This window comes from Ochotona princeps, chromosome 8, assembly GCF_030435755.1.
Source record: "Ochotona princeps isolate mOchPri1 chromosome 8, mOchPri1.hap1, whole genome shotgun sequence".
Classification (NCBI taxonomy): Eukaryota; Metazoa; Chordata; class Mammalia; order Lagomorpha; family Ochotonidae; genus Ochotona; species Ochotona princeps.
Genome location: NC_080839.1, coordinates 7,478,859 through 7,504,747, shown reverse-complemented (window position 1 = coordinate 7,504,747; position 25,889 = coordinate 7,478,859). Strand labels below are relative to the sequence as shown.

The 25,889-nt window shown below is 42.5% G+C and overlaps 1 protein-coding gene across 3 annotated transcripts in view; it reads left to right on the top strand.

The window, feature by feature from the left end:
* The window catches only part of IL18RAP (interleukin 18 receptor accessory protein), a 28,465-nt gene extending 3,398 nt beyond the window's left edge, over positions 1 to 25,067 (top strand). Inside the window, exons 2-11 of one of the 3 annotated variants that reach the window (XM_058667464.1) lie at positions 822 to 987; positions 1,437 to 1,758; positions 1,854 to 2,037; positions 11,337 to 11,487; positions 13,706 to 13,771; positions 15,504 to 15,627; positions 18,510 to 18,661; positions 20,142 to 20,279; positions 23,484 to 23,657; positions 24,684 to 25,067. In XM_058667464.1, the coding sequence (XP_058523447.1) occupies positions 918 to 987; positions 1,437 to 1,758; positions 1,854 to 2,037; positions 11,337 to 11,487; positions 13,706 to 13,771; positions 15,504 to 15,627; positions 18,510 to 18,661; positions 20,142 to 20,279; positions 23,484 to 23,657; positions 24,684 to 25,066 (1,764 nt within the window). In that variant the 5' untranslated portion in view covers positions 822 to 917 and the 3' untranslated portion in view covers position 25,067. Of the gene's footprint in view, positions 1 to 821; positions 988 to 1,436; positions 1,759 to 1,834; positions 2,038 to 11,336; positions 11,488 to 13,705; positions 13,772 to 15,503; positions 15,628 to 18,509; positions 18,662 to 20,141; positions 20,280 to 23,483; positions 23,658 to 24,683 lie in introns of those variants that run through there. The other 2 variants (XM_058667466.1, XM_058667465.1) reach the window with 2 other exon arrangements.
* The last annotated feature ends 822 nt before the right edge of the window (positions 25,068 to 25,889 follow it).

Here is a 25,889-nt window from a genome sequence, read left to right as displayed (position 1 = left end):
TTGTGTGTGTGTGAGAGTGTGTGTGTGTGAGTGTGTGTGTGTGTGTGTGTGTGTGTGTGCTGGATAGATCAGGTGTGAAGACTTTTATAAGATAACAACATCAAAATGTTCCTTTCTGAGAAACTATGAAGATACCTGTAGAGAAAAGTTTGAGAAAGTGAGAGGTGGTGGCAGGAACAAACAAAAAGCATGGAACAGGGAGCTAGAAGATGAACATCGTGGCTGGGGAGCTCTGAGGGTGGAAGCTTAGGGTGGCAGAGAGAAAAAGAAGCAGGCTTCCTCTGGTCTCTAATACTTAACTTAGCAAACTAGTACTGCAAGGTACTCTCCAGTGTTATATATAGAAGCTACAGCTTTAACTTCCCTAACTGTGGAAACATGACATATTCATCAGAGTTGGGTCATTTTTTCAGGAAAATTACACCTAACTCTTGCTGAATTACTCATGGGGAAAAACATCTATTTAATCTGCATATCTCCATAGAGAATGCACACTTACGTGTGTGTGTGTGTGTGTGTGTGTGTGTACTAGGCAAGATCATTAAAGAAAGTATTCCATGAGGAGAAAATGGCATTAGAAGAGCATACATTTGGTGCTTGGGTCCAGGGAGTTCCTGTGGCTGACACACTCCTCCTTCTGCAGAGGTGTGAGAAAAGTCGGCAGGAAAAGCGTGTTCTTCACCATTGAAAATACCCATACAAATTAAGAGCATGCAACGCCCATTGAGGTAAGAACTGCCCTTTGAAAGCTTCCTGTGTCACTTACGTTTTGGTCACCAGTACTGATTTCTCCATTTCCTATTTTTTTTTTAAATTTGCAGAAATGAGTATGTTAATCAGGGAAACTCCGTGAAGCTGGCAGTCTGAGTGGGCAACCGAGCAAGTCATTGGCGTGATGACAGAAACAAAGGACAACGATGCTCTGTTTGGGCTGGATGTTTCTCTGGCTTGTTGCAGAAGGAAGAATCCAGGGGCTTAATATTTCAGGTAGGAGTTTTCACTTTTCGTATCATTAGCACCGTGAGTCTTGGGGAGAGATTCTTTAGTCACAGATAATCGCAGAAAGCAGCAGCATGATATTGAGACACAACATTTCCTCCCTACTGCTAAGCAGAGAGTGGGAGGGAATGACTGCACTGAACAACTTTCAGTTAATGCCAGACATTAAAGGGGAGCCCAGTTGCCACAACTGGGGGAGGGTGTTGTGCAGAGGAACAACTGAAGGAAGTAGATGATGGTCTGACAGTAGTTCAAGAAGGTCGAAGCTGGTGTAGAGGATGTTGAGGTCTTTTGGGAGAGAATCAGAACATGAGCTTGTTTCCTACTATGGTATGGGCACAGTGAAGTGTGCTCCCTTGTGGCCTTCAGTACTGTTTGTAGTTATAAAGGCATCGTCTAACAAGTTTCTGTGTTGCTTTGCTTATTGTGATTCTCAGACTGCGCCACCAAAACACTCCTTTGGGCATATTCTTCAAGCAGAGAAGAGGAGTTTGTAATATTTTGTGATTTATCAGAGGCACAGAAACCACGCTTCCACCACAGAAGGCAACTCTCACCAACCCAAGGTCCTCAACGCTTGCCCTGCAATGGCAGTAAGGAACTATCTGATGTGCAGTGGTATCTTCAACCCCACGATGGAGAACCTTTGGGAGAAATTGTTGAGAGCCACCCTCACATCATTCAGGACAAGAACACACTTCGCTTTTTAACCCCGTGGATGAATAATTCAGGGTTGTATGTTTGTAGGCCCAGGATTAGGTAAATGCCACATTCATTCCCACCTGAAAACATTCCCTGATTTCCTACAATTTAAACCAAATGTCTATGTTCACAGGAACTTGTTAATCTCGTAGGAGCCCCTGGGACAAGACCTGTTGTATCAAGATGATCTTGAAGGTTGAACCTCAGATAAATGCATCCTGCCAGAACCATGTCTCACATAAGCAAAACCTACTTCTCGGTAGCACTGCTCACATCCATTGTCCCAGTCTCAGCTGCCAAAGTGATGTGAAAAATCCAGAGTTGACTTGGTACCAGGTAAGGGTGAGTTCTGTGGTATTCCAGTAGGAGCATTTGTTTGTATGCTAACATTGCTATAGGTACTTCCCAAAAATGTGTTTGAGAGTCTGAGATTCAGAGATCCCAAAGGGAACTCTTTTTCTGTGCAGGAGACCAGAATTTCTCAGGTTATCTTGTCTACTGGCTAGCCACAGCACCAGGAATTCCAGTGACTGGAACAAAGCATTTGATCCATGCCGGAAATGTCTCTAAAATTCAAATATGCTGAGCTGGGACATAAACTCACTAAGAACTGCTAATGTAGGAGGACAGTTAGCTCATTTGCACTGTATCTGAAAAAAAATTGATATTTGCAAAGGGAAAGCAGTGTGTGTTGATGGGTTTGTGGAAGAAATCTGAGGGTTGAAGATTTTCCAAAGAGAATACATCTCAGAGGTCAGGGGTAGCCAGAGGTTAAGAATGCCTTGGACATCGCTTCTCGGCCTTTTGGCTAAGATCAAGTGAAGAATGCCTTGGACAGGAGAAGGGGTAGAGAGAGTATCCTGCTCAAGGGATAAGGGGACGCAATATGGTTTCACAATAATGTTTGTCTTTGAACCACAACTAGACAGACTTCACAGGTTTGTGCTTCTGTTTTCTAAAGTGTTAAGCAGCTGTGTAAAGCTGTGTAAGAATTTTACCCTGTGAAGTTCTGTGTCAGTCGCAACCTGGGTGTGGAATTTGGGAATGGATTTTAAAGTTGCCTCCTACAGCCACATTGACCTTAGAGAGCACAGTATTTCATACTAAAATGTGTGCTAAATTTTTGAGTTCATAAGATACTAAAGAATTGCAAAAGTTAATGGAGAAATTAATAGATGAATTCATTTGGGTGCAAAAATACTTTCAAAAATTCATGCATAGATTTCTATTACTGCTTGGAAGTTTCCTTGTGTTCATTGATATAATTATTATGAATGTGGGCTATGTTTACCATAACGTTTGATGCGCTTCAGGCTTTAAAAACTGAGGGACTTTTGGGAGTAGTTACTGTGGTGTGGCATGGAGCTTTCTCCACTTGCTTGGCCAGACAGCACAGTGGTAAGTGGACAGGCATTAAGGTCATGACAGAGATGTGAAGGGAGAGGGTAACAGGTATTCCATGACCTTAGAATGGCACAAACCATATTAACTGTGGAAAAACTTCATTTGGAAGGTACGATAATTTCATAACCTCTCAAATGAAGTTGGTAAGTTGAGCCAGTAGTTCTGTTCGTATTTTCAGTTCTGTCTTCACTTTCCTCGTATCAGTCATCTCAGTTCTGGAATGGCAGATGGCTCACTAGATGGCCTGTTTTGGGCCAACAAAGCTATCTTGTGTCCATTTTTTTTCCAGGTGAATTATGCTTTGAATTTTCAATAATGGCATACCTGGGAGAAAGGGACTTTCCCTTATAACTACACACAAGCCATAGAGGGGCCACCAACTCTCAGCATATATTACTCTAAAAAGAAAAACACTAAGGCTGTTATACCATAAAAGGTAGTTTTGTTTCCCTTCTTGTCAGCATGCATTTTAACTGGGAGCAGGCAGACATTCTGAGATTTGCTTAGCAATGGCTGTCAGCAAACTGTCCCTTTGGTTCATGCTGGGACACATACCAGTTCATGCTATGTTTTTTAAGTTGCCTGCACGTAGGAGTCTGGAAGTTACAGACCTCGAGTCAGTGGTGTCTCCCAAAATGCTGGCTGCCTAATACCCGTTTATTGTAAGCTGAATCCCAGGTACTCAGCTGGAAAAAATTTTTTATTATTGATCAAATCTCCTAGTTTGTTAATGATCTGATCAGAACTTCATGGATTAGTTTCTGTGTTCTCATATTGGCTCCATTGGTCCACATCTCTATTCTTGTGCCAATGCCAATTGATTGCAACTGCCCAGCTTGGTTTTCAATTTTATGAAAGCTCTAACTTTTGGAATGCCTGTTCAGAAAGCTGTTTGGTTCCCCTACGTACAGAATTATGTCAGTGGCAACAGCTCCTTTCTCATTTATGATTTTATATATTTACGCATTGCTTACAGACTGTTGGTTTTGGTATTGTTCATAGTCTGTTGGTTTTGTCTTTCAAAAAAAAGTCACCGGGCCCAGTGTGGTAGCCTAGCGGTTAAAGTTCTCACCTTGTATGTGCTGGAATCTTGTATGGGCACCAGTTTGCATCCCGCGCTCCCCGTTTCTCATCCAGCTCCCTGCTAGTGGCCTGGGAAAGCAGTAAAGGATGGCCCAAAGCCTTGGGACCCCGCACCCACATGAAGCTTGGAACCCTGCACCCAGAGGAAGCTCCAGAAGAGCTTCTGGCTTTGGATTGGCTCAGTTCCGGCTGTTGCAGACACTTGGGGAGTGAATCATTGGATGGAAGGTCTTCCTCACTGTCTCTCCTCTCTGTATATCTAACTTGCAATAAAAATAAATAATTTTTTAAAAGGCTATCTCTTAATCTTTTTAATTTTCCTATTGTTCTTCTGTTCTCTATTTCTTGTAATCAGATTTTTGTGATCTTCCTTCTGATTCTGAATTTACTTTGTTTTTATTCTTTGGATCTTAATGGGTTGTTTGGATCTGAGATCCATCCTTTTTGTATATATAACATTTATTGCTATAAATTTCTTCATTATGACTGCTTGCACTGCATCCAAAAAGCTTTGGTACTTATGTTTTCCATTTTACTTGTCTCAAGGTTCCTTTTCTTATCATTTAGTTTCATTTTTCATTTCTTCCATGACCCATTGGTTCCTTGGGAATATGTTGTTTAACTGCCAGATATATACAATTTCTCCATAGCTTCCTTTATCCATGATCAATAGTAATTCAAAAGCTAAATAGGAGATTGCAGAAACAAACAATTCTTAAGCTTTAAATGTGCTCTGCTTTAAGGAACATGATGAATCTTACTTTCTCTAGCTCTCTTCTCTATGTGATTTGTGCCTTTCCTTTGTCCCGGGTAGTCACACTGAATTCATGCTGGCACCCATCAGTTATGTAGTAGCTCTCTTAGTTATCTGAAGGATTGTGGAAGTACTGTACTGCTTGTGTTCAGGTAACACTCAGATAGTAGTCTAAAACTACATCACCATGTCTACATCATTCCTCACTCAGTTCACCTCCTACGTTAGCCGTTGGATCATCTCACATCATTGTTAGAACAGTACAATAAAGTATTTTGAGAGAGAGCAAGAGAGTACAGTCTCATAAAATCCATTAAAATATACTCTTTTTTTGTTAAATTATTATTTTATTATTATATTTTATCCGCTATTTTTTATTCCTCAAATGTTTTTTCTTTTTTTAATTTATTATTTATTATTTTTAATTCATTAATTACATTGTATTATGTGACACAGTTTTATAGGTACTTGGAAATCCTCCCACCATGGTGGATTCCTCCACCTTGTTGCACAACCACAGTTCAAGTTCAGTTGAGATTCCCCCATTGCAAGCATATACCAAACATAGAGTCCAGCATCTTATTGTCCAGTCAAGTTCAACGGCTTCTTAGGTATACCCTCTCTGGTCTGAAGACAGAGCCAGCAGAGTATCATCCCGATCAATTAAAAGCTCCAACATACCATCAGCAAAAATTTACATCATTATGGAATTAATTGACATAGTAATGAGTAACCAATATGTTAAAAGTAAATGCGAGTTCTTAACCACCTTCTGTGACCACCTCATTGACATTTCAGTTTTAGTTTATACACAACATATAACATACATAACATAACATGTCATACTTAACATCATATCATCTTAAATTAAGGCAAACATGTGGTATTTAACCTTTTGGGATTGGCTCATTTCCCTTAGCATTATGGTTTCCAGTTTGGCCCATTTGGCCACAAAGAACTGCATTTTGTTTTTTTTAATAGCTGAGTAGTATTCCATGGAGTAGACGAACCATAGCTTTCTTATCCAATCCTCTGCTGATGGGCATTTTGGCTGCTTCCATGTTTTTGCAATTACTGATTGTGCTGCTATGAACATAGGAGTGCATGTTGGTTTCTCATAAAATAAGTGAACATTCAATCAACATACCGTATGATCCAGCAATAGCACTCCTAGGAATAAAATATATTCTTATAGTCATTTTGGTTTATTACTAGCAATTAGTAATATCCTCTTGGATCATACCGGGTTTACCCTGAAACATTCCTTTTCTGTCTTTTATTTCTCATGATTGTATTATGATGCATCTTGGTGAATTTCTCTTTGGGTTAAATTTGGTTGCAGACCTCTGGGAAAACCTGTCACAATGTCCTTGAATATGCTTTCTTAGCCTTTTTCTCTGTTCTCTCTCTGAAACTCCCACCAGGGAAAGTCGGTTCTCTTGATCATGCCGCATAATTCTCACAATCCTTCTTTATTCTGTTTTGTTTCTCTGATGACAATTTCCAGTGTGCTCAGCTTTGCAAGTGTGAGTACTGATCCACATGAGTATCAGTGGGAAGACAGTGAAGGTGGGTAAATGCTAGTGACAGTTTCAGGGGATAAAAGAATGTTTAAATTTTTGACTGAGGCATGTTAAAGGGATGTCTGTAATATTCCTGATCATTATGTAAATTATATTCATAGCATTTGCAAAATTTGTGAAAGAGAAGTTGTTTGAAGTAGGAGTAGTGGAAAGATGATGTAGAAAAATTTAGACCCAGTGAATCCATGACGGGGAATATTAAAACAGACATGAAAACATCTAGCTCATCACAGCGGACAGGGCAGAAACAAGGATCCTTGGAATCCTCTCAGACTACAGTGGTGGAAGCTACCATGTTGGAGCTCCATTTTCAGGAAGCATCATTTCCATGCAATAAGTATGGCAATAGTTCAAAAAAATTAATCAACAGTTGGTTCATTTGGGTAAAAAAACACTTTTAAATCCGTGTATAGTTTTTCATAAAACAAACTTTCTGTAAACTGTCTGAAGTAGCCTTGTATGATGTGTGTGGTGCTCCTTGGAGTAACTGGGTTGCTGAGTAGCACAAGAACTTTCTGCTGTGGTTGTAGAATGTTATAATAACTGTCCCCGATGGTAAGAATGACTTTACTCTTCTCCTTGCTTCATACAAATTTTATGGCTTGTTTTTAATGTCTTCACATTTAGTGCATTGTTCAGTTCTTTTCAGGATACAGCAACTTTTCCTACAAATATATCTCCGTGGATGCTCTGCCTTTGGCATTTTGTTCATCTCCATTTCATATTCAAGCACAGTGAACAATTTCCTGTAAGGCCCCATTAATATCTCTCTTTCTTATTAGCATCATTTATGATTACAATGCTTAAATGATTTTTCCTATGATCCTTGGCATAGAATTCCTTCTCCCTAATTTCTTTTTCTTTTCGTGCACATTATTCCTTGAGTAGCCTTAATGGTATATACTAAACCATCTGCATCTTTTTATGAGAAAAAAAATTCAAGTCTACTTATTAACCATCCTCCCTAGTGGCTCAACTCAATTCTCATTGCCAAATCTTGAGACCCCCTCCATCACTTTCTCAGGTGATTTACTGCACATCTTGAGTCTAAACTATATCCAGTATATGATATTACTGTGCTTTCCAAAGTTGGATCATCCATGCCCACCCCGATTACTTGATAAATATTTAGCCTTATATTTCCTCACATTTTGACCTTGCTTTAATTTTTAATTTTTTTAATTTATTTTTACTTTTGATGCTCTTTACATGGTTGATCAGGGTGGGAAGGGTCGAGGATTAGGGGAAAGTGAGTGAGACCACTGTTTCCACATTTTCTTTTTCTTCCTCCTGTATCTTGGGAGAGACGAGAGATAAGGGGAGAAGCCACACTAAGCCCCACAACCACCCCAATATCAGGGGATAGGGAATGACCACCCTGTGTTATCACAGAATCCCTGATGTGGAGCATGCTCTGAGGGTTCTGCTCAAGTGGTTTCTATAGTTCTGAAATGCTGTGGTTCTTGTGGATCCAAGGATGAGGAAATGCTTCCAAGGCCCATTGCCTGACATAGCCCACCTGCAGGTCTCTATTCACCCAGATATTTGCTGTCAATGCTTGGCTGGGGTAGTTGACCAATTTGTTCTGCCCTCCTTCCTCTGCTATGGCAGCAGATACCTTCTGCAGGCCCTAATGGACGGCCATGTCCTCCGTGTGCATCTGGGCATGCTGTGCACTACACCATCTTACCAATTGAGGAGGCCAAGTTCTGATACATGTACTTCATGGTCAGGCCACAGATCCTGCAATTCTCCCCATGGTTGGAGCTCTGAGTTCAGGAGTTCAGTTGCAGGTAGGGGTCCCCAGATTAACCTCATGTAAGGTGATCTCAGACCTGACTCTTGTGTGCTTGCCAGTAAGGGGTCTGCTTGCTTTATTTCCTACCTCAGCTATCTCTCTCTGAAGAATCTGCCCACCCCTTTCCCCTTAGACTCTTTGCCAACCTATTGGAAAATCCTTTTTGGGCCACAGAAACCACACCAGAGGCTTGGAATGGGGCGGGGGAGCTAGTTCTTGCTTCTACCAGTTATCAGGCATAGTGAAAGGAAATTAATCAGAACATGAAACTCAAAGTTAGAAAAGTGTAGGTTGTTTTTTCAGTCTCTCACTGGTCTTTCACTTACTTCCTTTTATTTTATATCCAGAAGCTCTGTTTTTTTAAAGAAATGTAATCTATATCAATCAAATTAGAGGATTATTGGTTGATTATATGCAATACTACATGAAACAGAATTTTATAGTCTCTTCATGACAGGTCCTTATCAATTTTTAATTTTTGGCTGTTTATTCGTTTTTTCCTGTTAACTACAGTGTTAAGGGATATGTTCCTAATGCTTTCAGTTGAAAACTGGAAGGTTGTGTGCCATAGAAATACTAGCATACTCAGATAAGAAGACCAGGGATTATAGCACTTTTGGTGCTATGACCATCACTCACCAAACAAATATTTATTGAGTCATTACTATGCCCCACCATGAACGAGAGAAAGTGATTACAATTGTGGTTACTTAAACTTTTAAGAGCTTCCATATCTAGGTGCAAGTGCTTTTTTATTTTTTCTCTTAAGATACTAATCATGCACTTATCTAGCTATAAACTCTTCATTTTGGTTGCACCTTCATTTATTTATTCATCATTTACAAAGAGTGTACCGTCACTGCCTCATATACTATACTCTGGAAACACAAAGCCCAAACATATGAACATTTTTCTCCAACTCAAACTCTCCAGATTTTTCTAGGGCCAGCCATGTCAGGTTTGGTCACAGCACCCACCAGTATATGTGAGATCTGGTGCTGGCAGAGTGCTTGGTAGGAGAACTTGGGGAATTCCCCTGGTAGGCTGCAGCATCTGTTGGAGAGTACAAGAACCAGGGCTGGGGGCAGGCCAGGCCAGGCTTAGCTACAGCACGTGTCACTATATGTGTGTGCAAGGTCTGGGGAGGTGAGTTGGGCCGAGGCAGTTCACAGCACACACTGGCACAAGTGAGAGCCAAGATGCGACACAAGCTAGGCTGTGTTAGACTGCAGCACCCACCAGTTCACATGAGGGTTGGGGCTGAGCCAGGCTGGGCTAGGTTGCTGCTCCCACCAGCAAGAGCTGGGACTGAGGGTAGGCCATTTCAGACTGGGACATCGCACCCGCTGACACATGCAAGACACAGAGCTGGGATGGGTCTAGTGGGGGAATGTCAACGACTCCCTTGCTGGGCTACTGTTCTCACTGGTGAGTGTGAGAGCTGGCACTGGCAACAGGCCAGTCTGGGCTAGGTTGCTGCACCCACTTGTGCACACAAGAGCTAGGATGGGTATGGGCCAACCAGGGTAGGCCACGCCACCAGCTGGCAAGTGTCAGGGCTGGGTGTGAGTCATGTTACACTGGACCATAGTACTCCTTGGCAGATGCAGGATCCAGGGCTGGGAACATGCCTGGCAAGGGAGCCATGCTAGGCTTTATCTCCCTCTGGTGAACACAAGAACAAGGGCTTAGGGCAGGTCAGAGTAGACAAGGCAGAGGTACTTGTAAGTATATATGTGGGTGGGTCTGGGGGCAGGTCGGGCTAAGCTAAGCTGTAGCACCCATGGGTGTGCTTGAGAGCTGGATGGGATATAGGCTGGGCTAAGCTACATCACAGTAGATACTGGTACATGCAAAACCCAGGGCTGGGTACAGGCCTGGTAGGAGTTATTGGGGTGTCACCCTGACTAGGCCCATGCACCCATTGGAAACTGGGTCTGTGGTGGGCTGGATGGGCTGGGCCATAGCATCTATCAGTTCACTGGGTTGAACCTGATCATGTACAGATGACAGACTGAACCTGACCCTGCACTGATGGGTGCACACAAGAGTCAAGTCTGAAGTCACTCCAAGTGGTATTTTTTGAGGGGATTTTTCAACTAGACAGTTGGACTCAGACCCTGGTCACCCGGGAATTCCCAGGATGTGTGGTTTGACCTTGAAGTACATGTGCTGGGACTAGGCCTCCTCAGTTGTTGACGCCTGTGTGATGAACAGCATGCTTGGATGCACATGGGGGAAATGACAGCCAGTTCATCTGGGCTAGCAGGGGACATGGACTTGCCTCATCAGAGTGTAGAAAGCAGAACAGATTGAACAATCCTGGCCAAGCTAGCATCATGTTCCTGAGTCTGTGGATGCACTAAGGTGAACTTTGTAAACCGGTAGACCTTGAAAAGATTTGCTGAACCTTGGAACCACAAATGTCTCAGGGCTATTGTAACCACCCGCAAAACACCTTCGAAACACTGCTACCCACATTGGGGTCTCTAGGGTATCGTCACAGGACTGTCCCCTCTCCCTGGGCGCTTATGTAGTTTGATAGCAAGGAATGGCCTCCTTCATCTCCTTCCCTGCAGACACAGGAGAAAAAAGAAAAAGAATGAAACATTTGCCTCACCTAACTTCCTCCATATCTGACCCTCCACATCCTAATCTGATACTCACATGGGCAGGCATCCCTCTCACATATGTAAGTAACGTTAAAAAGAAAATGAGAGAAAAAAGGAAAAACAAAGAGACATAAAATATTTATATGTTCACTTGCACATTTAAATGCTGAAACCTGTTCTGAAATATTTGCTATGCTCAGACACAATGTTAAACATTTTGTAGAGATGAGCAGTATTATATGAATGGGAATTTAGTTAACATTTCCCTAATACTAATTACTAATTATGTTGAAAAACAACAGAAAAACAAAACTCGCCAGGTTTTTCTAAAGATATAATAAAGATTTATAGAAATTCCGCAGTTAAATAAAGTTATATAATTTTCTTTATTTTGGGTTTAGGATGGAAGACTCCTCTCTGAAAAAAGGAGCAGCCCTATCGTGGTGGATGAAATTTATGACTATCATCAGGGCACGTATGTGTGTGATTACATTCAGTCGGATAACACAGGCTCATGGACAGTCAGAGCTGTTGTTCAAGTGAGAACCATCGGTAAGCCAGACGTTTACCTTAAGACCTGAGATCTGATTCCCAATGTCCCATTCCTTTGGCCTGCTACCCTTCTCTTCACTTGTAGAGCTGTAATTTTGATCACGGGTAGACATCATTTTTCATTGACTCCAATCCCATCCCTCAAGGAAGACTTCCTTCTGGACAAAGTTCAGATTATCACAGACAGGTGGTCCCTGCATTTGTCCCTGATTTGCTTTTTGTGATCAACTTTAAAATGCATTAAATATTTCATAAGGAAAATATGACATGACAACCATGTACTCTTCACCAACTTTAACACACATCAGTATGTTTTCATATACTTTACACAGATAAAACATCCTACTCCCTGCCATATCCTTCCTGCCCCCAAGAAGTCATGATCTTGCAGCTCATGTCATTTCAATTCATGGATTCATAGTTTTATGTCTTTTCTACCTACATATGTAGCCAAAAATACCATAATTTTGTGCTATGAAATTTTGCTTTGTGTTCACATAAATTTCACATATATACTCCCATATTTACAAGTAATCTGAGGATGATTCAAAATATTTACAGAAGACAAAATTGAAAGATGTATTTGTTTTGGTGTGAGAAAAGTTTTGAACTATGTATAGTTTTTTTAAGAACCTTCACTTTCCATAAACCACATTAAGGTTTTTTTTATGTCTGGTACTATTAGACTTTCTGATTGACATCAAGTGTGTTTTTTCCCTTATAATTTACATTTCCCTGGCTAATACTGAGATTGAGCAATATGCCATAACCATCTGTTCTCCGAACTTCGTTTTTACTTTTTTTTTTTTTCTGGTTTTGCCCCAACCTTTCCTTTTGTTTGCTTTTAGTATATCTATAAAGATGAGCATGAAGAAAGATGAGTATGGATAAATTATATGATATGGCTAATTCAAGCATGGAGTTAGTACCTAACAGAGCCAGTCATTGTATTGAAGAGCTAGAAAATTTAGTTCTTAGTAAATTTTACTGCCTTTTTCTTCAGTATAGCTTTCAAACATTAGAGAATAGCTGGTGACCAAATTAAACACATCTGTCTAACTATTGGCCCCTGCTCTCTCCAGCACTTCACGTCACAGCCACCTTCTCTCATGTCATTCCTTCGGAAAGAAGGCAGGGTGTGCCCATTCCACTTGTGCCACGTAACTCTCCCAATGCCGCAGTTCCCCTTTTATTCAATTGTTACTTGACTCCTCAAATTTCCTTTGGCAGAGTCTGTCTTCCACTCCAAGAAAACATTTTGTGGTTTCTAAGAACATAATTATTTGTGAGATGAACAATAAGAACTAGATATTTAAAATGCAGTGAGCAAGAGATGAACCATGACATAACTCGTTAGACTCATGCCTGGGTAAACCAGCTGCAAGTGAGAAGTGAGAAATGAGGACACACTGCATGAAAGATAACACTCCAAACAGAATTGAGTATTCAGGAAGTGAAAGAGGACATCACAACCCAGGAAGAGAAAGTCTCGAGGCAGGATGAATCACACTGCTCAGATAAGTTGACAATTTGGCCCAAGGAAAAATGGGACCGTATGAATGTTGTAGAAGGGAAGGTGCCATAAAGAGATTTCTGTTTGAGATAGATCACTCAGTTTACTGTGTAGAAATGAGATTTTTGAGAGCAAGAGAGAAAGCAGGAAAAAGAGCTAGAAGATTGGTATGTCAGGCAGGCAACAGGTGATGGGGACTTGAATAGTGAGTGGCAGTGGGGATGGATAGACATGAATGGATTTCATAACTACCTGTGAGCTCCCTCTGTAAGTATCTGGTGATTGAAGGGGGGAGCAAAGGAGACCCCAGGGCTCAGAGCCAGGCTTTGAGTTGGGCGATGAGATGCACTTTCTGTAACTGACTATTAGAGTCTGTCAGGGTTGGGAGCTAACACAGGGCACAGGTCAAGGGAGGAGTCCATGAAGAAGGCTGAGGACAGAATTTAAAGATATGTTTGTTTTCTGGCTGGGATAAGTTGGTAAATGGGGGCATCCTTTAATGACACTGGAGGAGAAAGTGGAGGTGATAAGTATCCATTTTAAAAGGAAGTTTAGCCACCCAAGTCACGGCAGCAACTAGATATTTGAATAAACCAGACTGGATAAAAACCTGAAGAGATTTCTCACTAGTTAGCCAGAAACTCAAATCTTCAGCAAGCAGGACTTTGATTTGTCAATGTACATGGCTCCTGTTTTCTCTTTTAGTGAAAAACACCAAACTCAAACCAGATATTTTGGATCCTATCAAGGACATGGTGGAAGTAGAAATCGGTAAGTGAGCTACATGGTCACCTCGAATGACACTGCCACCAAAGGAGAAAAAGGCACTGGTCCTTAGAGTCAACCAGATTTGGATATGCAGCTTCGTCGGCCCTGATTACTTCTGTGACATTGCACAGCGACTTAATCCTTTTGAAACTCAATCTTCAAGTATGGAAACGGGCATCATAAAAATGATTTTATAAGAAATAATGGTCAAATGTATAATAAATACAGCCAGTGCCTTGGATATGATCAATAAGTTTTATATTTTTTTCTTACTGCTGCCAGAAATAGCTGGGCGTGTAAATGAATGTTATGCATTAGTTATGTCTATAAATTTACCAACTTGAGTAGTGTTGACCCCTGTGGATGTTTGATGTTATTTGATGTTGCCTCTAAGAGAATTAGGGTGGGATAGTACAATTCCTGCTCAAAAAATGTAGTGATGTCCAAAATAGAGTTTATTTGGGGCAGAGAGGAAATTGATTTTCCCTGCAGTCTTATTTCATTGTGTTTGCTTTGATAATATCATCTCCTTCCACCCAGCCAAATAACATTTATAAATATCTGTAAAATAATAAGATATTTGCACAATGCATGTGTGTATATATAAATATGTGCCTGAACTTGTTTGTATACTTCCACACTTGTGAGAAAACATCTGGTATTTGTCTTCTATGTTTAAACAGTGGACTACTGCTTAACCAGAAAAAATAACAAAACCCTAAAATTCACAATAAAATAGGTGGAACTGGAGCTCATTATCCTAAGTGAAATAAGCCAGAGACACAACATTGCTGTATTTAAAACCAATGCTGTGTTTTAATAAAATAAGTTCTTTTTAAGGCACGAATAAGAGATTTATTATTACAGGAAGAAATGTAAGGACAGATATTATGAAGTAAGCATATTACATGGCAGTAGTAATATATCTTAATTATAGCAACAGTAGTAAAAATATGAGCAGCATCACAAGAATACATAGAAGGGACAAGAAGAAAAAAAAAATAATGAATCCAAAATACATATTCAACTTACACATGGTGACGAATTTCAGGATACAAATCTAAATTTTTGAATGAAATTACTGATTATTTCATAGTAAAATGCTGTTTTAGGTAGAAAAATATATATATATGAATATTCTTTATAAAATTACAATGATTTGCATGCCCATCCTCAAATGGCAAAATATGTGAACAATTACTTCTTTAAACGACATGCTAAAGTAAATTCAAGATTTTCATTTACTTTGTTCTTATAAGATGTGTTGATGTGAAAAGCCAAGTGACAGAGAAAGATCTTCCATCCTCTGATTCATACTCGAAATGCCCTCAACAGACAGAGCTGGACCAGCCTGAAGACAGGAGCCAGGGACTCCGTGTGGGTCTCCCACACACGGAGAGGCTCAAGCACTGAGCTGTCATCTGCAGCTTTCCCATGTCCATTAGCAGGAAGTCGGACCAGAAATAGAGCAGTGGGGACTGCTACTCCTATACAGCTGGTGCCAGACACAGTGATTGAACTTTCCATGCCACAACACCAGTTCCAGTAAAATGTGTTGTATCAATACATCTCAAATGTTAATACCTGAATGTGTGTGTTTCTGAGTGAGAAATGCTGACATGGAGTTATTCATGGCACACGTGCTTTAGCTGAAGATCAGATTAGCTCAGCAAATAATCTCCTCCTGTCCTCTCATGTCTTCCTTTCTTGTTTTGTCTGATATCTGCATTTTCAGGAAAGCCTGTAACGCTTCCTTGCAAGGTGCGATTTGGCTTTGAGAAGAACTTCAACCCTGTGATCAGATGGTACATCATGGAGTCCAACAGGAAGTGGGAAGCCCCAATACCCAAGGGGAAAAGGTGAGGTGAACACTAGTGAACACTAGTGAACTTCAGTCTTTGTAGCCTAGATTAGATGCTCACACCTCTAAAACTCACACATGGAGGTGGTGGGTCAACTAGCTGAGGAAATACGGATACAGTCCCACAGAGGGCTGGGTTTGAAGATGGGATCCTCACATGGTTTAGAACAGGACTAGAAGCTAAGATCTTGAAACTGTTTCTTAGGTGATGTGTGTTGTTGCTTCATTTACAGCAACAGTTTGATGTGTCTGCTTTAAACTGTAGAGCCCTAGATCTTCCGCTGAGGCATCGTTACTAAGCCGTTGCTTGTGACACTGGCTTCCCATATCACAGCGCTGGTTTGAGCCCCAGCTGATGTTCTGGCCCAGACCTCTGCTGATGAACCTGGGGAGTCAGTGGAGATGGCCCAGGTGTTAGGTCTCTGTCACACCTGCGAGAGACCAGGCTGAACTTTCTGGCTCTTGACCTCAGCCTGGCCCAGTCCTAGCTGTCGGAGGAGTAAGCCAGTGGGTGGATGATCTCTGTCTTTCTCTTTCTTTGTGCAGTTCTGCCTCTCAAATAAGTAAATAAATACATTCTTACAAATTTGGGTAATGCAGACATGTGTGGACACAAACTATTCGAAAAACAGAACAGCATCGTCCAACAAATGGGAAACAGTTCTGCCCACCCAACATGCTGTTTTCATCAATGCCATTTATTCAGTGTGGGGAAAATACAAGGACTCGAATCCAGGTAGTCATTAAGAATCTGATAGAATACCACAAATGGTATTGTAATGAGGAATCTGACAGAAAGGTGTGCAGTGGGGAATAGCTGAAGCAACTTCACTGGGAAAAGGAGTCTTGGGGGTAGCTCATTTGTCTAGAATTACTTAGGAGATGTCATGTGAAAGGAGAAATTAAATTTAGTTTGCTGACCTATGGATCACAGAACCCAGGCGAGAGATTCAGGGCACACAGTGAGAGCTACCGTGAGCCTTGAAATGCTGGGCTGAAGTCCTAAGCAGAGTCCAAGGGCTTGCATCCAGTCAGATCCAAACAGTCATGAGTTCTACCAGTTTACCAAGGTCAGACCAGTAGCAAGAGTCTGTGCATTAAATGCCATCTTATGATGTTTGGAAGCGCTTTGATGAACAAACGTTAAAACCATTTGGAAATAAAAAGCATACCATTAGAGAAAGCAAAGGAAAATATTTTGGTAACACCATAAAGTTCAGTAGAAACTTTTTAAGATCAGGGATGCCTTTGGGTCCCATCTTAAGGAACATTGCCATGGCAATATGAAGTGTAATGACAAAGAATATGTTGTCACCCGTCTTAGGTGTGAATCTTTGTTTTCCATTTAGTGGCAACATGGCCCCTAACCCTTGTGAGTATCTGTCACTGTATCCAAAGCCTCTTGGGATTAGCCCACTGTAAGGGGTCAGTGCAGTAGAGTCTATTCACCACAGTTCCTTGCAGTTTGCTAGAACTGTGGCAGGGAAGAAGTCAATGGTGGATAATAGTTGATTTTACAAGGTCAGGGTGACATAGCCTAAAATATCAGCCACACAGACAAGACTTCCTTTTGGAAATTTTTAGTTGTTTATATGATTGATTTTGGGGACAGAGAGACAGAGACAAAGATACAAAGAGAAGGTGGCAGATCACATACCTTCACATACCTTCTTGCCTGAATCCATGGTCAAGTTAGGATGCTCATAATATTATTTTGTACGATTCCTGAGAAGTGAGACACACATGGAGGAAATGAGACACTTCTTATTCAACACTAGGAGGCACTGGTAAATCCCCTGTGAGATTTAGTCATTTTAAATATTATTCTTGGATTATTGTTATTATCTGTACTCTAGGGAAATGCTTAGAATAACTAAAGTCAAGTGAGACCCACGAGGAAGTTCTATGTTAGGGTAAATGCCTAGCAGATTCAATAAGGTTTTTTAAAAGCTATTTTTGGGGGGTTGGGGAATGCAAGAACGTTGTTGAAAGAAAAGTGCGAGGAAATGCGCTGAAAGCTTGAGGGGGAGAACATAGACACCTCCCCTCAGGTGCAGGACCAGGTGCAGGGTAGACTCCTTCTGGATGTTGTAATCGGACAGGGTGCGGCCATCTTCTAGCTGCTTGCCAGCAAAGATCAGCTTGTCCAGAAGGGATGCCTTCCTTATCCTGGATTCACAGAGCAGTAAGATCTTCTCTCTGCTGGTTTAGTCCCCAAATGATCAAAAAAGCCAGAGCTGAGCTGATCTAAAGTCAGGAGCCAGAAGTTTCTTCCAGATCTCCTACATGGGTGTAGCGTTCCAGGATTTTAGGTCATCCTCTATTACTTTTGCTGATCATAGCAGGGAGCTGGATTGGAACTGGGTGCCGCTGGGACATGCTTCAGTGGCAGTTCAGCCATCACACTGGCCCCAGAGTCAACAATTCAAGCATGAATAAACTTCTCTGTTCATTTTATCTTCTTTTGCTATTGATACCACAGCAGTTTTGTGAGGTCTGCTTATATGGTGGTATTTCAAAAGTCCATGGAAAACAAAATGCAAAGATAAGTTGGTTTGGGTGAAAAGCATCTGTGCAAAACTTCCAAAAGTTCATGTCTGGTAGTGGTGTCTGGAGTATAACAGGAGCTGCTGCTGCCAAACTTGACTAATAAAGGCTGCTCCTTACATCCTTAAAAAAAAAATTAGTTTGTGGCCTACACCGCTACATAACACATATTGGAGAAAAAATGACGCACGGATTTCAATATTTACACAAAGATGAGTTTATCTTTTAATTCTATCTTCCAGAATCTTTTGGAAATACTTTTGTGCAAGCTCCGAATACTCTCACTGATTGTCCATTTTTGCTGTGGGTGTGGCATTTTCCCTCCTTCCCTAGCGTTAAATCCACCTTGGAGGATGAAATCATTGAGCGTGTTCTCTTCTTGAAAGAAGTGACTCAAAGCGATCTTCACAAGAGGTTCCTTTGCTTTGCTCAAAACTCTATCGGGAACACAACCCAACCCATTCAACTGAAGGAAAAGAAAGGAGGTGAGTCTGTGAGTTTGCCTTGGAGAAAAGGGTGCACCAGCTTCCAGCACTGAGAGGAGAAAACTCCTGAAGAATAGAAATAATGAGGACAGCAACGAATGGTTTCTGGGTGCCAGGAATGTCACGCGTTCTTTGCTGGTCCTGACCAAAGACACAGCTGGTAAATCGCTTGCCAATAATTCAGAATTGATCCTCTGTGTGTAGGGGGCTGTGTTGGAAAAGTGTCATGCCATGAGATGGCCAACACGACAAGTTTCCTCTCATCCTTTCCTGGCTTCCACATCCAGAAAATAAGATGGAATCCTGTTCTGGTGGGTGGAGAATAGAGCAGGGAAGAATTGATTTTGCTCAGTGCATAGAATATGTTTAAAATCACAGATCATACCCTTAAAACAATAGAATAGAATTTCTAGGTAACCTTCTCTGCAATTTCACTTTGTAAGATTTTAGTGGCCTGTGAACCACCAACACCTGAAAAGAATACATTGAAATTTTCAGAAATAAATGATTCCCAAGTTTTAGACGGCACATCATTTGTTATGTGATGACATCTCAGGCAAACTACACCTTATGTGCCTGGGATGTGTGACTCATGACTTACTTTGCCCAAACTATGTTGCATGTGCTATCTTCCCTTTATTAACCTGGTAGATCAATTGTCATAACATTTGTAATGCTTATGTCCAAGTTACTCTCTTGTACTTAATAATGGCCACAAAGAAAGTCTGAATGAGAAAGAGGTTGAGAGACCCCATTCATATAGCTTTTAGTATAGTAATAATTAATCCACTTTTTGCCATTGAGTATCATTTTTAATCTTAATGTGCCTGATTTATAAACTGTTTTATTTTAGATATGCATAAGAAAAACAGTATATCTATAAAGCAGAACTATTTCCAATTTGGGGTATCCACAGGATCTTGAAATATGTCACCCTGAGGTGAAGGACCGTTCCCTATAGCCTTTAATTGTTTATGATGATGCCCAGAGATGAATTCAATATAATTTATGCAGTCATTCATCCAGTCAGAAGGGGTGACTGGCAGCATTGAGGGGTGTGAGGCTTACAGGACTCTCCAACCTGTAATGATGCTCCCTGAGGATGCCTTGCAGGTGCCTAGGTACAATGGATGACTCAAAGGTAAGTCAGAACTAACTCCAGGTTAAAAGGCAATACACAACATTCATTTACAACATTCTGTGAGGGAGATGCCATACATTTTGTGGCTGCTTAGGTGGGAGAAAACCTAGGCTCCAGGTTACCGTGATTGGGAGCTGTCCCTTCCCATGACTTCTCCGTGGTTACTTGTACAGTGGTTCCCCTCAATCATAATTTAAGATGCTCCCAGATTCAAGAGAGAGAGAGGCTGCTGGGGCAGTGACGCTGCTTAAGAAATGGAGTTGGGAAAGGGGTGGGTATGAGACATTCGCAGTTGGACGGGTTGCTAGACCTGTGCTCACCACTGCCCCATTTCCCCAGTGGTTCTTGCCTACATCCTGCTTGGCACCGTGGTGACCCTGCTGGGCCTGTTGGCAGCGAGTGCCCTACTCTATATGTACTGGATTGAAATAGTGCTGCTGTGCCAGACCTACCGGAGCAAGGATGAGACGCTTGGAGGTAAGGTCTCCCTAACATGCAACCCCACGCATCCCCCTCAGATTGGGCTTAGTACTGCAGTTAAATGCCACCACCACCCATCAATGTCACTTACTTGGAGTGATCTTAGAATTTCAGGGGGAGGCAGACTAGGAGGGAGGAGTTCAGGAAATGAGTGTTTCCTGGTGGTGAGTCATGCCTCAAATTTTTGGAGATCTTCTTCCAAGTCTGGAGGCCTCCCAGTGGGGAAGGGTGCAGAAACATTCGGTTTTCATTCCAGTTTTCAGAAATCCTGTAGATGATGTTCTTGGCAAAATAATGTCTCGGGTATGAACATGGTCTCTCTAAATCAACATGAAGAGTGACTAAACATCCCTGTGGTTTGATTTATTGATCTGTGTGATACGGCTGTAATAGCACCAGTCCCAAAGAAGCTGCGAGGGCTCCTTGAGTTCAGGTAAAGCAAGCATAAAGAATGGCACTGAGCACAAAATCTACTGCCAGCCTCTGGCAAGCCACTGTTGTTTTGGGGACTGGAGGATTTGCTGACCATGTATATGAACTACGTGAACTGTCACAGAAGTCATTTGCCTCAAATTACACCACTAGAAGCTGTGGCAGTCTGCCTGAAGAGACCCCACTGGCTGTTCACTAACACAAACGAACCTCTACAATAGGAAGCTGTGTCCAATGCAAGCAGCTACATTACAAGATTACCGTTACTAGAGAGGATAATGATACACATCAACATTTCATTCTTTAGAATAGCACAGCTGCTTCTGTTCTGTCCTAGTTCTGGCACCTTCCAAGATTAGGGTGTCTCTGGTGGTAGTGAGTGGTTCTCGTGTTTGAAGGGGCTTTGTGCTGGGAGGCTTCTCCAAATTCATGTGCTTTTCTCTCGTAAGGAATCCAGGAAGAATCATTAGCTCGTCGGCCAACAGACTAGCAAAGAAACACACCGAGGGGTTGGTGCTTGGCGCAGTGGTTGACACATAGCCTGGACATTGCATTCCTTGCTCAAGTCTGTCCTCAACTTCCAACTCCAACTCCCTGCTAATGTACACCTTGGGAGGTAACAGTGATGGCTTCAATCTTACTCACCTGAGGGATGAGATGGAACTCCTGCACCTTGGTTTCAATATGGCTCAGACCTAGCTGTTGAGCGCATTTGGGGAATGAACTAGTGTATGGGATATTCTCTCTCTCATCTTTGCTTTACAAACAATCATAAAAGTAAGTGCATGACTCACATCTGGCTTTAGACTAATTTTCAGACTCCATTCTAGAAATCTTTAGGCCTGCAGTGTTCTTGAGGTAGGTTTTGTTAAGAAGAATGGTACAGGAAGTGGAGCACTGAATGTTGGGGAAGGTGTGCAGGAACAGAGCAGAAAACAGGGAGAGAATTTACAGCCCAACTGAATTCCCAGAGGTGGCTGTCTGCCTGGGCACACAGAGTGGCCCCTGTGCAGAGGGCCGGTCCTTTTCATAAACTGGGCTTTGCACAAATGAGGTCTTAGGGGTAGGGAGTTCCAAGAAAAGTTCCAAGAAGAGTGGTTTTCCCTGGCCTTCTAACCTGGATAGATCTTGCTCCCAGAGAGCAACGAAATGCAGAGACTTGGGTGGGGACAGCTTAAACTGACCTTCTGAACCGCAGGATGAATAGTCCCTGGTGGGAGAATCTCTATTTACTTTTCAGAGGACAGAAGACGTAAACTTGCCTTCTTGCTCCCCTTTTACCTACAAGACCATTAAGAAATAACTTCTAACTTGAGTCCTAAGGTGACTTCTTCACTTTTTTTCCGCCCAAATGCTGTTTATTGTACAGTTCTAGAGCTTGTGTGGAGGAATCAGCCCGCAGAGACACCAAATCGTCCCCTTTCTCTGACTTTGCAGAGGCCCTGACCCACAGCGAGGCTTGTAAGCACAGTCATGCAGCGCCACCTGCTGGCCAAACCGATGTTGTTCGATGAAATTAATATTGAATCTTCAACATTTTATTATTAATTGTTTGCAAAGATTTATTTATTTATTTGGAAAGCAGAGTAGGCTGAGAGAGAAAGAAAGGAGAGAGAGAACAGAGGAGAGAGGAAGAATCTTGCATTATTCCCTGATTGACTTCCTGAATGACTTCAACCAAAGGCATGGTCCAGGCCCCGGTCTGGAGCCTAGAACTCCACTTGAGTCCCCACACTGATGGAGAAACCCATGCATTCAGGTCATCTTCCACTGCTCTCCCGGACAGGGACGCCTGAGATTGGAAGCCTGAGCCCGTACTCTGACCGGGAATGCTGGCATTCCAAACACTCGGTTAGCTTGCTGCTCCAGAAAGCTAGCTCCTGCCCCAGATTTTAGAAACACAAATTTTGAGAATTTTGCTCAACTTTAAATCCAGTACTACACTCTGGATTCTCACACCTTTCCACTGGGGCCTCTGAGGTTCACATAGAACAGGTGTACTGTGGGCAAGCTCCATCCCGGCACTGTCGTTTGCTATTGCGTGACAACAAAAAGGTGGGGAGGTTTTTAAAACAGTGGGAACAACGAAATGAAAACATATGTTTATTTTGGTGCAGAAAGCAATTGAAATCCAAGCATCATTTTTTAATATATAATACACATTTTTCAGAAACTTTTTTCAGATCTCTCATAGCATGATTTCATAAATTGCTTGCACAGATGACTGCTCTGAGCCAGGCACCCAGCATTTCATTTACATTATCTCAGGCAGTCTTGGAAACAGCCTCTTGGTGAGTTCCTGGCCTTTTTCTTGGAACGCGTGGGCCTTCAGCATTGGCAAGGTGCATTCAGGCCTCTCTCACGGGGCGCCTGTCGCCGCAGTGGAGGCCATGTGGTGGGGCTCAGCCGTGCCTGTCACCTGCGATGCAGCTGACCCCGCTTTGATGTGGAGCTAATGAGACAAACACTGCAGAGGCACAGAGAACGCCCAGGCACTCCGGGGTGGTGTGACTGCATCACCAGAGCCCTCAGCCGTTTGATCTCAGCCCAGGGACAAGTTTCTTCAGAAATGAAAACTCGGTTTGAGCTGGGCAGCGCACCTCTCAGCGGCGGGGCTTCCGAAGGGACACAAGCCGGAGTTATCTTCGTTTTTTAACTCTGTTCTGTGAGAATCCTCCGTTTCTTTCTTGGCTGTTACCACGTGTCTCTGGCCCATGCATACGGGCCTCGATAATAAAGCTTACGCTGTCCAATCTGCCTCTTTCTCAGACGAAAAGGAGTTTGACGCCTTCGTGTCCTACGCGAAATGGAGCCTTTCGGAGTGTGACGCCTCCCCGTGGCTGAGTGAGGAACTGCTGGCTTTGAATTTGTTCCCTGAGGTTTTGGAGAAAAAATACGGGTACTCCTTGTGTTTGCTGGACAGAGATGCAGCCCCGGGAGGAGGTAGGCCTTCGTGCCAAGAAAAACTGAAGAATAAGAAGGGCAATTTGAGGCCAGCCAGCCTAAGTGAGGGTTTTTTAAAAAAATTTTAATTTGATTTATGTCTTTCTTTATTGCCTTTTGTATTGGAAGGTGCAACTTCCAGGTATTTTCATGAGCTGTTTCGTTTTGGGTAGCATGCCTGATCAGAATGTTCCAGCAACATGTTCCTCCATGAAAAGGAAGAAAAGTAGTGTTGAGGCCTTCAAGAGAACCTCTGGAGCCAAGGTGGTTCCTTGCCCCTTGCACAGTGAGGTGACTCTCTTGTTCAGCCAGGGGCTCTGCCCTTCATAGACCCCAGCACTGGGACACACAGGCTCCCAGGGACATGAGGAAGCTCAGCTTATCCAGAGAACAGCCAGATTTCAGGCTGTATTGCTGACTAGTCTGGCAAGGCTCCTGGGACATTTGGAGACCCCTGTTGTCCGAGCCACCCTGCAGTTCCTGTGAGTTGAGAGGAATCAATAACTTGGGATAGGAGGACAAAAGGGAAGGATGTAGAATGGCATCTCTAGACACCAGAATGTGTCTCTAACCATCGACAGTGATAGAATAAATCTTATCTCTTTCCCTCCTTACGTAAGACTGTTGATTGTATCTATTGCAGGAAACCCTCCCGACAGATCTAGCGATCTAGGTTTTATTTGTTTTGTTTTTACTTTTTTTTTATAAAAAAAGATGTATTTATATTTATTGCAAGGGCAGATCAAATTTATGGAGAGGAGAGACAGAGAAACCAACACCCAGGAGCTCCTCCAGGTCTCTCACATGGGTGCAGGGTCCCCAGGCTTTGGGCTGTCCTCGACTGCTTTCCCAGACCACACAAGCAGGGAGCTGGATGGGAAGTGGAGCAGCTGGGACATGAACTTTTAATATGGGATCCTGGCACTTGCAAGGCGAGGATTTAGCCACAACAGGCCCCAGTTTAGGTTGTTGTGACCCAAGCTTTAACCATATCAACTGCAAAATGATTATATTTCTTCTTTCCAGTGTATACAGAAGACATTATCAACCTTATTAAGAAAAGCCGAAGAGGAGTATTTATCTTGAGCCCAAATTATGTCAATGGACCGAGTATCTTTGAATTACAAGCAGCAGTGAATCTTGCCCTGGATGATAAAACACTGAAACTAATTTTAATTAAGTTCCGTGCCTTTGAGGAGCCAGAATCGCTACCTCATCTAGTGAAAAAAGCCCTGAGGGTTTTGCCCACCATCACGTGGAAAGGCTTAAAATCAGTTCCTCCCGGTTCCCGGTTCTGGACCCAAATGCGCTACCACATGCCTGTTAAAAACGCTAAAGGAATCGCATGTAGCAAGTTCAGAATTATCCCACAATTTTTTCCCCCACTACGAAAGATTCAGGAAGTCTGAAGCCACTTAGCTTAAAGAACTCCTAGCTCCTTAAAGAGCTCCTAGCTTAAAGAACTCTGAATTGGGTAAGAACACGCTGCCTACCCGGCACCGGGTGGGAGGAATGTGAAATGCCCCAACACCCAGCCCGCAACAGACACGTGGAAGAGCAAGCCTTCCTCCAGCCCCAAGCAGGCTGGACAGACACAGAAAGGAGAACAACACTGTGGCTGGCTGAAGGATGGGACGGGGCAGAGGGAATTCTCCAGAGCTTTGCGCATGTCCTGCACACGGTGCCCCCAGCATGTTCCCAGCGATCACAGTGGAAGCTGCGGTGCTGCACTTCCTGCTTTGTGACAAAGGACTGTGGTCACTTAGGACTTCGTTTATACATATTGTCTCAGATAAATACCATTGCGTTAGGATAGAATGAGTTCAACTGTGCCTCCAGGTTTTCCATGAGAAGAGAATTCTTTTCCAATAAATATGTATGTTTCATTTTTAATGAACATGCAGAGATTGCGCATATTTGGGTGGTGCAGGGTAGCTTTCAAAATACGGATGCAATGTGTGATGATCTAACCAAGGAAAGTAGCAAGCCCATCAGCTCAGACAGTCTTTATGCTTTTGTGTGTGCTGGGAACGTTCAAAATCTTCCATACTAGCTATTTTTGAACTACTCAAGTAGTTATTGTCAACCATAACCTTATTTCAAAGATTTACTTTGTTTTCATTTGAAAGAGAAGGGGGACACAGAAAGATGTTCCATCTGCTAGATACACTGGCCACAGCCGAGCTGATCCAAAGCTGGGAATTGGGAACTTCTGCTGGGTCTCCCACAAGG